The 12,851-nt window shown below is 51.1% G+C and overlaps 1 protein-coding gene across 2 annotated transcripts; it reads left to right on the plus strand.

Moving 5' to 3' along the window:
* Positions 1-3: 3 nt before the first annotated feature.
* Positions 4-11,054, plus strand: Haus5 (HAUS augmin like complex subunit 5). 2 transcript variants are annotated; one of them, XM_087906652.1, is made up of 19 exons: positions 4-180; positions 815-877; positions 972-1,004; positions 1,141-1,165; positions 1,995-2,100; positions 2,181-2,340; positions 4,885-4,954; positions 5,045-5,127; positions 5,564-5,621; positions 5,771-5,895; positions 6,059-6,122; positions 6,202-6,332; positions 6,527-6,689; positions 7,511-7,591; positions 7,700-7,845; positions 8,134-8,245; positions 8,327-8,459; positions 10,504-10,636; positions 10,747-11,054. In XM_087906652.1, exons 1-19 carry the CDS (start codon positions 59-61, stop codon positions 10,862-10,864), a joined length of 1,926 nt encoding a protein of 641 aa, XP_087762778.1. In that variant the 5' UTR covers positions 4-58; the 3' UTR covers positions 10,865-11,054. The 2 variants fall into 2 exon arrangements, with proteins under 2 accessions (XP_087762778.1, XP_087762781.1); XM_087906655.1 differs by having other exon boundaries at positions 5,774-5,895.
* The last annotated feature ends 1,797 nt before the right edge of the window (positions 11,055-12,851 follow it).

A 12,851-nucleotide genomic window follows, 5' to 3' on the forward strand; every position in this document is an offset into this window, starting at 1 on the left:
TCGCGCCCGTGACGTCATAGGCGGGCGCCATACTTGAAGGGAGTGCGGGAAGCTGCGAATGCAGCCGAGCTCTCTGACAGCCATGGACCAAACGCCGAAAGCGCGGGAACTTAGTTGTTGGGCTACAGAAGAGATGGAGGTGCCCCAAGCGGCCCGCCCTGGGGAGTCGACTCTGCGCAGGTGAGGCTGCTCCTGGAGTAAAGACGCCCCTTCCTAGTATTAGCCTCCAGGAGCGAGATTCCCAACCCTACTCGAGGATGAGACACACACACACCCGTAACTGAGGGCTCCCCATCCAGAGTGGTCTCTCCCCCGAAAAAAGAATCTTAGAGTTGAATGAGGACCCCAAGTAATTCCTGGCACGCCGCACAAAACAGGATTCCTGACACCTGTGATCATAGCTCAAGCGTTAATGGAGCCCCTCCTACCCACAGTGTGAAAATAGGATCTGCAGAGTAAGGCGAACCCTGCAGCACCTCGCCTTTACCGCTCTCCACCTAAGCAAAGATGACACTACGTGGTTAGCAATAGCCGTCCTATTGGGGACCGAATCTGTAGGAAGAATGACCCTGTTATGAAAGATCATTTCCTCTCACATTCACCTCTGGAAGTGACTACTGCTAACCCTCTCCGAGAAGGAGGAGAACCCCATTGTGGAATGAGAATACCTTCACACTTAATGAGACACCCACCCTTTCAGTGACACCCCCTCACCCCCAGGAGCACCTGCCTCTTTTCCCAGGGCCATTCTGCCTAACTGTGGGAATGGCGGAGGGTCCTCCTCCTGGGCATACCTTTTGCTGTGTCTCCTCAGGCTGTGTCTGGGTCAGGGGTCTGACATCTGGGCCTACATCGTGCAGCATGTGCGTAATCAGAGGTAAGGCAAGCTGCTGCAAGAGAAGGGGTTGTGAAGTGGGGAAGGCCTGGGCAAGACCCTCAGCAACTCCTCTCCCTCCGTCTTTCCCATGCAGGAGTATCAAGACGATCCGGGGAAACCTCCTCTGGTAACTGCTTCTTCAAGTCATCCCTAACTGTCTTCCCCAATCCTGTCTAGCCATGCCCGCATCCACAGCCTCTGCTTCTTGCCTTCTACTCTGAAAGCCCCAGCCATCTCCTCTAACTTCGGTCTCATTTCTTTAGGTATGGCCATCAGGACAATCCAAAGGTGAGAGGCCTGTGCTGTAAGAGTTTCTTTCAACCAAAAAAGAGCTTACAAGTATTTCTCTCTAGGCCCTGGATGTGCTGGATATGTCAGGGACACTACGCCACAGAACAGCCCAAACCTTTGCGCTCCCAGGGGCTGTAGTCCAGGGGAAGCCAGGCACCAGCCGGGTAGTGTAGGGAGCTACGATCAGTGTGGCCAAACTACTGGTAGCTGCAGGCTGCAACTGCTAATTAGACGGCAGATGCTGAATATCATGAAAAACAACAATGAGGAAAAGGCAGGTTTGGAAGCTGCTAAGGGACACAGGGAAGCAGTCAAGACTAGGAGGAGGCTCAACAGTTAAGGACACTTGCGGCTCTTAAAGAGGACCCCAGTTCAGATCCCAGCATCCAGAGCAGATGGCTAACAACCATGATTTCAGTTCTAGGGGCTCCAACATCTGGCCTCCACTGGCGCCTGTATGCATGTGATGTGTGCCACGCTCACATTAAAGACTTAAGACAGAGCTGGGCATGGTGGTACTTGCCTTTTATTCCAGCATTTAGAAGCTTAAGCAAGAGGACTGTGAGTTTAAGATCAGTCTGAGCTAGTTATACAACAAAACCCTGTCTCAATAAAAATAAAAAATAAGAAAAAGCCTCTGACAGATGTGGGAGTCACCACACAGAAAACCAAGAAGATGGTAAGGTCATCCCATAAGAGAGAGTCAGAGAGACTCTGGAGCTTCTGTGTCATTCACCTCCCAGGAGAGGAGCCTGGTGCTACCCGGAAGGTAGTCCAGCCAGGGTCAGCCCCCGTGAATCCTAGCATCTAGCCTTGACCCCACCAGGTCCGTCAGAAGCTGGAGCTGGAAGCCACTGTGACCCGCCTGCGTGCCGAGATCCAAGGACTAGATCAGAACCTGGAGCTGATGGATCGAGAGACTGAGGCTCAGGGTGACTCGTGGGGCCAGCCAAGTGGGCCGTGAAACCCTGGGTGAGGGAGGTACTGACAGCCGCCCCTGCTCATCTCACAGACATGGCCATGGCACAGGAGCTGCAGAGCATGAAAGAGACCCAGCATCGAGCTCTTCTCCTCAAGGCCCAAGCCAGAGCTGTGCAAAGACAGCAGCGTGGGCTGCAAGATCCCATGCAGAAGCTGCAGAATCAGACCAGGCACCTGCAGGACATGCAAAGGTGGGGCTCAGCCTCCCCAGGGAGGTTAGACATTAGCCTCAGAGACCCCTGCGCTCTGCCCGATCTCTTCCTGATTCTGGAATTCTGACCTTGCAGCTGTAACGTAAGGGCCATCTGGTAGGGAGTTCTACCTTGGGCACCTGATCTGGTGCCAATTAGATATTTAGAACACTGGCTTTGAGGAAACAACCGAATACACAGAATAGGTCCCCACCCTCCTAGAGTGGATGGCCTCCTGCCTAGAAGGCAAATGGTAACCTAGGAAATATCTCACAGTTTCAGGAAGAGATAAATTCTGTGAAGGATCCTATGACAAAGCGGGAAGAGTAAACATTTAAGTTGGGGAAGGAGTCCCCATAGCTAGCTTATAGGCCAGAGCTCAGCTTGGGAAATGGGCAGCCAGGAGATAGTGCAGCCCAAGCCTTGCTGGCCAGAGGGACGTGTGAGGAGGTGGAGTGGGAGAAGGGGACAAAAGCCATGGAGGCTCTGCAATTTCTCTCTGAAACAGCAGACATCCTGGCCTGGCTACTTAGAACCACATGATCTCGGGCCAAGTATTCTCTGTGCCTCTGTTTCTAAGATCTATGGAATGTGCCAATTTTCAACTTCTCTAGTTAGTGCATGGACTGGCTTTGTGGGAGCCTAGTCTGTTTGAAAGCTCACCTTCCTAGACCTGGATGGAGGGGAGACGACCTTGGACTTCCCACAGGGCAGGGAACCCTGACTGCTCTTTGGGCTGGAGAAGAAGGGGGGAGGGGGAGGGGGAGGGAAATAGAGGAGGTGGAAATTTTTAATAAAAAATTTGCTGAAAAAAAAAAAAAGAATTAGGGAGACTGGAGAGATGGCTCAGTGGTTAAGAGCACTTGAGCACTCTTCCCAGCAACCATCAGTAATGGGATCAGATTCTTCCTTCTAGTGTGCATGAATACAGCACATATAGACATAAAATGTTTTTAAAAAACGGGTTAGTCAGAATCATGGAGAGTGTTCAGATGTCTGCCAGCTGCTCTGAATGGGATAGGAAAATGTCACATTGGGGAGGGTTTCGAATAGGGCCATGATATTCCTTAGGTCTCATGAGGATGTTGTTTTGATTAAGAGTAAATGTTTTCATTTTTGTTTTTATTTCTTTTACGTATGTATGTCTGTGCCAGCATGTATATCTGTGTACCATATGTATGCCTATTGTCCTCAGAAGCCAGAAAAGGGCATTGGCTCCCCTGGAACTAAAAACTACCATGTAGGTGCTGAGAATCGAACCCAGGTCCTCTGGAAGAGTAGCCAGTGCTCTTAACCTCTTACCCACCTCTCCCTCCCATGTAGCTGTTTTCTGTAGTGGTACTCGGCATTAAACCTCAGGCCTCGCATGTACTAAACAAATGCTTTACTACTGAGCTACACCCCTTACCCTTTGTTTGTTTGTTTACTTTGTTTTAGACAGGGTCTACGTAGAGCAGGCTGGCCCCAAAATGACAATGAACCATTCACCTCTGCCTCCCAAGTGCCCAACCCTTGCCCTTTTGCTTGTTTGTTTGAAGATACATTTATTGTTTTTACTTATGTGTGTGCATATGTGATTTTATGTGCACCACATGTATACTAGTGCCCATGGAGGCCGAAAGGCATCAGATCCTCTGCACCAGGATTTATAGGCAGTTGTGAGCCGCTGAATACGAGTGCTGGGAACCAGACCTGGGGCCTGTGCAGGAGCATTATGTGTTCTTAACCACGAAGCCATTTCTACGGCCCCAGCTTGCCTTTTTTTGACTTTCTATAAAATTTGAGATGAAGACTTACTACGTTACCTAGAGTGGCCTTAAATCGACTTTGTAAGCATAGCAGCTATGCCAGCTTTCCATGGCCCTGGGATGATAGGCCTGTGCCAGGCCCAGCCAAATCAAGTTTTCTTTGTTATTGTTTTGAGACAGTAATTTAGGCTGGCTGGCCTGAAACTTCCTATGTAGCCCAGGGTGCTGGAGAGAAGACTCAGAGGTTAAGAGCACTGGTTGCTCTTTCAGAGGACCTGGGTTCAATTCCCATCACCTGCTAGCAGCTCACAGTGTAGCCCAGGTTGACGTCAGACTTTCAGTGATCTTCCTGTCTCAACCACCTGGGTGCTAGAATCCAGTGGTTCTTACATCGGAAGACCTTTTCACAGTGGTCTGAGGCTATTGGAAAACAGAGATATTTACGATGATTCGTAACAGTAGCAAAATTACAGTTATGAAGTAGTAATGAAAATAACTGTATGGTTGGGGGTCACCACAGCATGAGGAGCTGTATTAGAGGGTTGCAGTGTTCAGAAGGTTGAGAAGCCCTGGATAGACTCTCAGGCACTGGCCTGACTTTCCCCAGATTTTAGCAGGGTTACTGATGGCCAAGGTCAGACCAGAGGAGACAGGAATAGGTAGACCAATGAGGAGGCTAGCGTAGGAGATGACAGTGGCCCTAATCTGAGAGACAGTCAATGAGAGCCAGGCAGGGGGAGGGACAGAGACACCTGCTGTCCCTAGGACCCCATGCCAACTACACACTTCCTTCCAGGAAAGCCAAAGTGGACGTGACCTTTGGACCTCTGGTGTCAACAGCCCCAGCCCTAGAACCTGAGGTGTTGGTGAGAGTTTGGGGCTGTGCGGCAGCTTCGAGGCATCAGGGATCAAGCCGAGGCCTGGAACCCACTCATGCCCCATCCTCTTTTCTCTAGCGTGATGTCCGGACGGCCTGCTCACTCCGAACTCAGTTCCTGCAGAACCTTCTTATTCCCAAAGCCAGGGGAGGCAGCATCCCGTGAGTGTTGCCAGGTTCCAGGACCCGGGGAAGGCCGTGGGCATGAGGGCCAGGAAATCACTGGTTTGTAAATTACTCAAGATGGATTTCTGGGGTATGTCCCATGAGAGCTCCGAGGGCGGGATGAGGAATACGCAGATCCACCGTAGACAGCTACAACCCAATCCATTTAGCCAATGACATTTGGGGTGACTAGTCCTATGGGCATGTTTTTCTCTGGATCAGGGCTATTTGAAGTAGGAGGGCCTGAGGCTCTAGGACTCAGAGGAGGCCCTTATGTAGCTGGGGCTCTGGTGAGGAAACCGGCATGTAAGGACTGGGTTTCCTCATCTGTACAATGGGGACAACCATAGCTCCTACTTACAGATAGTGGTGATAATTGGAGGGTAACCGATGTGTCCTACAACATCCTTTGTCCCCTTACCCAAATCCACAGAAGCCCCCGTGATGACCACTTCGGAAGTTCCCATCAACAGTGGCTGACCTCAGTTGAGGTGAGAGGATGGGGCTTCGGGAAAGGGACTTCCTCCTGCTCCCCGATTAAACTTCCAACCCCTAACCGTCTAGCCATAAGTCGTATCCCCATAGACCTGGCTCGCATCCCTGCACCACCATCCTGCCCTGATTTCCCACTTGTCCCTAGCAGACACTGCTGAGAAACCACCCTGCAGGCCACATCTTGGCTGCCTTGAAGTACCTGGCTGCAGAGCGGGAGACAGAGATTCGGTCCCTGTGTAGGGATGGACTCAAAGAAGAAGAACTGTCCAGGTGTGCAGTAAGCTCCTATAGCCAGGAGCAGGCAGCATCCTGCAAACTGGCTGGAACTGAATGCCAGCCAACAGCAGGGGAGGGGAAGGCTGATATTGATGGCCCACACCCATCACGACAAAAATAAAGGGTTGCTCCCTCAGCTGCTCTGTCTCCATCCCAGAGCCCAGGCACCTGACCCATCCAACTCCAGCCAGGCTATGCCACCCTCCGCTCATCTCATCCAGGTAACCCAGGGACATTTTCCTAAGTCCCACTGAAACATTCTGCCCATGGACCAAGCCCACACAGACCTTGTTCCCCCAGGAGGGCTGGCAGGCTGTAGGTGCGCTCCTTACCCAGAGGAGTGTGCTTCTGAGTGAGTGGCAAGACCTGACTGGCCGCCTCCAGAGCCTAGTGAAGGAGGTGGAGAGACATGCCCAGGGACCCAGTGAGAGGTAAAGAGGCCCTCTCCCAGGAGGCTGGGGATCCTGGATGTCGGCTACCCTGGGGCCCCCTCACTTCCTTTCCTGGTGCTTGTTTCCTGTGGGGTTCCTCATGCCCCCCTGAAGATCCCGTCGTCGCCGCCCCCCCCCCCACGTGACTGCCAGTCTCTTTGCTCTCTTTCACTTTCTCCCCACCCCACCCCAAGGAAAGCGCTGCTGCTGGGGCTTAGGTATAGTGGCCTGTGCGCAGAGCTCAAGGCTCATCATACCCAGAGCCAAGAACTGGGGAATGCAGCTGGGCACCGGCAACTTCTGCTTCGGGAGCTGCAGGCCAAGCAGCAGCGGATCCTGCAGTGGCGTCAGCTAGTGGTGAGATGCCAGGCCTGCGGGAAGGACAGAGAGGAGGTGATGCCGGGCCTGCGGGAGGTGGGGGGGCAGAGAGGAGGTGATGCTGGGCCTGCGGGGCAGGAGGGGGGAAGGGGGGTCAGAGAGGAGGTGATGCCGGGCCTGCGGGAGGGGGGGCAGAGAGGAGATGATGCCGGACCTGCGAGGGGTGGGCAGAGAGGAGGTGATGCCAGACCTGCGGGGGGGGGGGGGGGCGGGCAGAGAGGAGCTGTGAGGTCTAGAGATCAAGAACTGGGCCTCCAGGACTTGAGAGATGGCTACAGAGGCCCGTGGGGGCGCACACCTTTAATCCCAGCACTCCAGAAGCAGAGGCAGGTGGATCTCTGTGAGTTTGAGGCCAGCCTGGTCTACAGAGTTACTTCTAGGACAGCCAAGGCTACATAGAGAAATCCCGTCTCAAAAAAAAAGAATATTAGATGTTTTTCCAGACAATCTGGGTTCAATTCCCAGCACCTACATGGCATCTCATAATGGGGACTTCAGTTCCAGGGGACCCAATGCCCTCTTTTGACCTCTGTGGGTATCAGGCATGCATATGGTATATAAACATCCATACAGGCAAAACGCCCATACACATAAAGTAAAAATAGGTAAATCTAAAAAAAGTTTTGAGGAGTAGGAAGAAGAGTAATGAACAAACAAATGAACTGGGCCTCTATGTGGGGAGGGGACCCTGGGTGAGACTCCCATGAAGACTCAGGTCCTGTACCCTGTAAGAAGGGGTGCTCTGCCCTGGGCAGTGAGAAGAACAGGAAGCTAGCATCACGGGCCTCCTGATTCCCCAGGAGGAGACTCAGGAACAGATCCGCCTGCTCATCAAGGAGAACTCAGTCATCAAGACCCAGCTGATCCGGGGCCCGGAGGAGGTGCGATGAGTGTTGGGCAAGGCTTGGCTAGGGAGGGTGGGCCCAAGGGAGGGTGGGCCTAAGGGAGGGTGGGCCCAGACCGCCCCACTCACCCTCTCCATCCCACAGGTTCTGGCCCTGATTCAGCAGAAAGTTGTTCCCACCTCAGAGGCAGTGGCACCACAGAGCCAGGAGCTGTTCCGCCACTTGAAGGAAGAGGCCCAGCACCTGTCCCACGTTCTGCTGGGCCCCCTGATGTGGTACCATGCCAAAGGGTGAGAGGGGCCAGCCCCATCTTCCCTGACAAAACCATTCAGCTCAGTTCAGGTAGCGGAGAGACACACTCTCAGAAAAGAAAGGTAACAAAGAAGACACGTGACATCCGCCTCAGGCCTCCACTCGTGCCTGTGCACACAAACGTAACCCAGGGTCCCCAGACTGCCAAACCTCACCCCAGATCATCAACTTCAGTCTGGTCTCCAGTCCCTAGGCCCATCTCCAAGTTCCTGACTCCCCAGAGCTTCTGGAAGTCATGATGCTTAGGGCTGTATTACTGTTCCCAGGCTGAAGCCGCAATCCAGGATCCTACCATCCATCCATCAGCTACACTCCACTACACCAAGGGGTTCCAGCCTTGTCTCGCTGAGCCATACATTGGGGCTGCCTGTAGGGAAAGTGAGTGCCCATGCCTGTGACCTGTCTGCCCATCCCAATCCCAACTCTACAGCCAAGATGACCAACCTTTCCCCACCCCAGGCAACCGAGTTACTACTTCCAAAGGCTGCCTCTCTTCGCCAAGACCTTCTGTTTCTCAAAGACCAGTTCAGTCTCCGGGGAGGAAATCTCCTTCAAGTGAAGACCAGTCTGCCTCTGGGACCATCCGCCAAGGGTACTTTGTCTTTTAGATCCAGCGTTCCTTCCAGTTTGCACCACCATGGGCTTGCCATCAGAGTGTGCCTTTGTTTCTTTGTGTGTGTGTGTGTGTGTGTGTGCGCGGGAAGGTCAGAGGACAACTTGTTGTAGTCTGTTCCTTCCACCATGTGGGTCCCAGGGGTCAAGCTCAGGTAGTTAGGCTTGGCTTCCAACACCTCTACCTGCTGAGCCACCTTGATGACCCAGAGTGTATTCTGTTGTTTCTTGAGACAGGGTCTGACTTAGTCTAAGTTGGCCTTAGGAAAGCAGTCTGTTCCCTCAGCTGCCCAAATGCTGGTATGATAGCCTTGCATCTCCATCCCTGGCCTTGCAGTTACCCTGAACTCTTAATGTACCTGTAACAACTCTTGGGTCCCTCTGCTCTAAAGATTATTCCCTGCGCTCTTCATCTGGCAGAAATCGGGTTTAGAGCCGGGCAGTGGTGGCACACACCTTTAATCCCAGTGGAGGCAGGTGGTGTGAGTTCAAGGCCAACCTGGTCTACAAGAGCTAGTTTCAGGACAGGCTCCAAAGCTACAGAGAAATCCTGTCTCAGAAAAAAAAGAAAAAAGAAAAAGAAGGAAGGAAGTCAGGCTTAGTTCTTATGGCTCCCAAACACCCATGCCAGCCCATCAGCAAGCCCTCAGAGTCCCAGTTCCAGGCTTCTGTATCAGCCCCGGCCACACTAGCCGATAGCTTAGGGAATTCCCAGAGACAGCAGGCCTAGATAAAGAACATGTAAGAGTCGTGTGGAGGTCACAGATAGGGAATCAGTGACCATGATGCTTTCTGCATTACATTTCAGTGGGGCTCTGATCTGGTACATGGAGAAGGATTAAGCCCATTCACTGTTCACATCATTCCCTATCTGCAAGAGTGAAAGGCTGGAGCAGGGTGAAGGGGCCCAGGGATGAGGGATACTAGGCGGGATAAGGATGTTTCCAAAAGGGAAATATGGTGAGTTGAAGGTAGTGCTCAGAGAGTAGACTGCTTGTCTGTAACTCCAGTTCCAGGGGACTTGATGCCATCTTCTGGCTTTTTTTTGTTGTGTTTTGTTTTGTTTTTTTGTTTTTTCGAGACAGGCTTTCTCTGTAGCTTTGGAGCCTGTCCTGGAACTAGCTCTTGTAGACCAGGCTGGCCTCAAACTCACAGAGATCCGCCTGCCTCTGCCTCACGAGTGCTGGGATTAAAGGTGTGTACCACCACCGCCCGGCCATCTTCTGACTTTTTTAGACACCAGGCACACATGTGATGTATATATATGTATATATACATGCAAGCAAAACTCATAAAATAAATGAACATAACATGCATGCATATGCATGCACACACCATCCCAGTACTCAGGAGGTTTTAAAGGCAGGAGGATTGGGAGATTCAACACCATCCTTAGCTATATAACATGTCTAAGGCTAGCCTGTACTGCATTAGACCTTGCCTCTAAAGAAAAAAGTAAGAGCTAGGTGTGGTGGCACACACCTTTAATCTCGGTTCTCAGGAGTTAGAGGCAGAAGGGTCTCTACAAATTTGAGGCCAGTCTGGTCTACTTAATGGAGTTCCAGGACAGAGAGAGGGAGGAAGGGGAGAGAAAGAGAAAGAAAGGAGAAACAAGAGAAAGTATGGTGTTTCATGGGGGCCCTGGAGTTAGTCAGGTGTTCCCCAGAAGGGAAGAGGAACCACATAATGCAAACTGTTGCAAACCAGGAGAAGGCTGAACTCTGTTTGAGAGGCACTGGGAAGCCTGAAAGGAGAGGAAGAAACTCAGGAAGAAGCTTCTAGCTAATGTGGAGGTGAGCAGAATGAAGAGTAAGGCCTGGAGCCTGGGAAAGAGGCCATAGAGAGGAGAAAAACTGAGGCAGCTGAGTGTGTGTGTCAGAGACTCGTGAACCATGAGGTAGAAGACAGGAAAGTCCAGGTTGCAGCCTTGAAGGTGGCATCCTTGAGATGGGGGCCCTGGACATAGGGAATGAAGCTCTGTTCAGTCGTACGACCCCAAGCTGCCTCCCTACTGTCACCTCCAGAGCTGCTGCAGACCCAGGCATCCCAAGAGAAGGAGCAGAAAGAAGACGTGGGGCAGACCCTGAAGAAGCTGGAGGACCTGATGGATTGGGCACTGGAGAAAATCCCTGAGTTGCAGCGGATCATTGGGGACTGGTGAGATGGGGCATTCGAGCATGGGGGAGTTGATTGGTTTCACAACTTGCGCTACCTTGAGGAGAGGGTCTGGATGATGGGACTTCCTCAGACACCCTTCCTTTCCCCAGGTGGGAGCAGCCAGGCCAAACCACTCTTGCTGGGGAGCTCTGCCAAGGCCTGACCCTGCCCCAGTGGCAGCTGCGCTGGGCCCAGGCCCAGGGAGCACTGAAGCAGCCTTACAAATGAAGAGACAGCTAGGAGCAGACTTTGTCTCTGCCCAGGAGGCTGAGGAAGAGGACTGCTGTCGATTTCTCAGCCAGACTGGGCTACGCAGCAAGTTCCAAGACAGCCTAGGCTACATAGTGAGATCCTATTTCAAAAATAAATAGTATTTAACCCCCAAACTTCACCTCCTCAATAAAGCATTTGAAAGAAAGTTGTCCGCTTTTGTCTGCTGTCTTGGCACAGGTCTTCAGTTCCCCTCTGGCTGCCATTCTGTGGTTCCTCTGAGTTCTCCCCTTGCCCTTCCCACTAAAGCCAAGAGAAAGAGGGTACTTTGGACCATACACCTTACAGTGGCTGCTTCACTTTCTTCTTCAACAGATTAAGTAAAAGCCCCTGCCTTTGGGGACCCAGTGGCCTAGGAGAGGGAACAAGCCAGCTGACAAGGTGAATGACAATGTAGTACAGCAGAACCTAACTGCCGTGAAGACATTAAGTAGGATAAGGGTGTTGGAGTGAGATTTCCAGGGTGGGGCTTTGCTAAAAAGGTGATGGGGCAGCTGCAAGTGGATGTCAGAGCACAGTGCCTGTCAGAATAGAGCCCTGTTGTCTTCTAGGGCTCTGTGCTGAAACAGGCTGTGAATATAGCCCAGGCTGCCCTTCAGCACGTGTGCCTCCTGCCTCCACCACCACACTCAGTGTTTGTTACCAGGTTCTCTTAATTGCTTTTCTAAACACTGACAAGCTAGTGGGTGGAAACAACACAGGAGTGGCTTATTTGGAGGCTACCGTGCATCCTAGTTGGGACGGCATGACAGCTGAAAGAACTCTGATAGTGGGAGCTAAAGGAATTACATGTTTAGATCATGATGGATCTAGAGACAGAGTTCAGAGATCAGAGATGAATACAATGTTCAAGGCTCACTGCCAGCAACCCACTTTGGCTAGCCAGATCCCAGATCTCAAAAGTTTACCAAAGTCACAAAACAGCACCAACGTTTGGGGATCAAGGGTTCAAACATGAACCTCAGACTCCAACTCAAGTTTTACAGTTTGTACAATTTTTATTTTATTTTTTAGTTTTTCTTTTTAAAATTTTATTGATTTTTATTGAGCTCTACATTTTTCTCTGCTCCCCTCCCTGCCTCTCCCCTTCCCCCTTCAATCCTCCCCCAAGGTCCCCATGCTCCCAATTTACTCAGGAGATCTTGTCTTTTTCTACTTCCTGTGTAGATTAGATCTATATATGTCTCTCTTAAGGTACTCATTATTGTCTAGGTTCTCTAGGATTGTGATTTGTAGGCTGGTTTTCTTTGCTTTATGTTTAAAAACCACCTATGAGTGAGTACATGTGATAATTGTCTTTCTGGGTCTTGAGTTACCTCACTTAAAATGATGTTTTCCATCCATTTTTCTGCAAAATTCAAGGTGTTATTTTTTCTACTGTGTAGTACTCCATTGTGTAAATGTACCACTTTTTCCTTATCCATTCTTTGGTGGAGGGGCATTTAGGTTGTTTCCAGGTTCTGGCTATGACAAACAATGAACATAGTTGAGCACATGTCCTTGTGGTACGATTGAGCATTCGTTGGATATATACCCCAAAGTTGTATTACTGGGTATAACATGAGGGGCTACTTGTTGGGGTTTCTGTCCTGCCCAGTTCCCACAGCCGTTTAGCCCCCAAAAAAAATCACACAGAGATTTGCATTAGTTATAACTGATTGGCCCCTTAGCTCAGGCTTCTTGTTAACTCTTATAACTTATATTAACCCATTATTCTTATCAATGTTAGCCACATGGCTCAGTACCTTTTTTGGCGGGCAGGTCACATCTTCCTTCTTGTGTGTCTGGGCAGGACTGCGGAAGAATGGACTTCCTTCTTCCCAGGATTCTCCTGTTCTCATTGACCCTCCTCTACTTCCTGTCTGGTTGTCCCACCTATTGTCCTACTATTGTCTGGTAGTCCTGCCTGACTACTGGCCAATCAGCATTTATTTAAAACATAACT

The sequence above is a fragment of the Myodes glareolus genome, chromosome 1 (assembly GCF_982192425.1).
Source record: "Myodes glareolus chromosome 1, mMyoGla1.1, whole genome shotgun sequence".
NCBI lineage: Eukaryota > Metazoa > Chordata > Mammalia > Rodentia > Cricetidae > Myodes > Myodes glareolus.

Coding starts and splice junctions, on each gene's coding strand:
- Haus5 (XM_087906652.1), top strand. CDS start 59: ATGCAGCCGAGCTCTCTGACAGCCATGGACCAAACGCCGAAAGCGCGG. Junction 6,123..6,201: donor CCTCCGCTCATCTCATCCAG/GTAACCCAGGGA, acceptor TTGTTCCCCCAG/GAGGGCTGGCAGGCTGTAGG. Junction 6,690..7,510: donor TGCAGTGGCGTCAGCTAGTG/GTGAGATGCCAG, acceptor CTGATTCCCCAG/GAGGAGACTCAGGAACAGAT.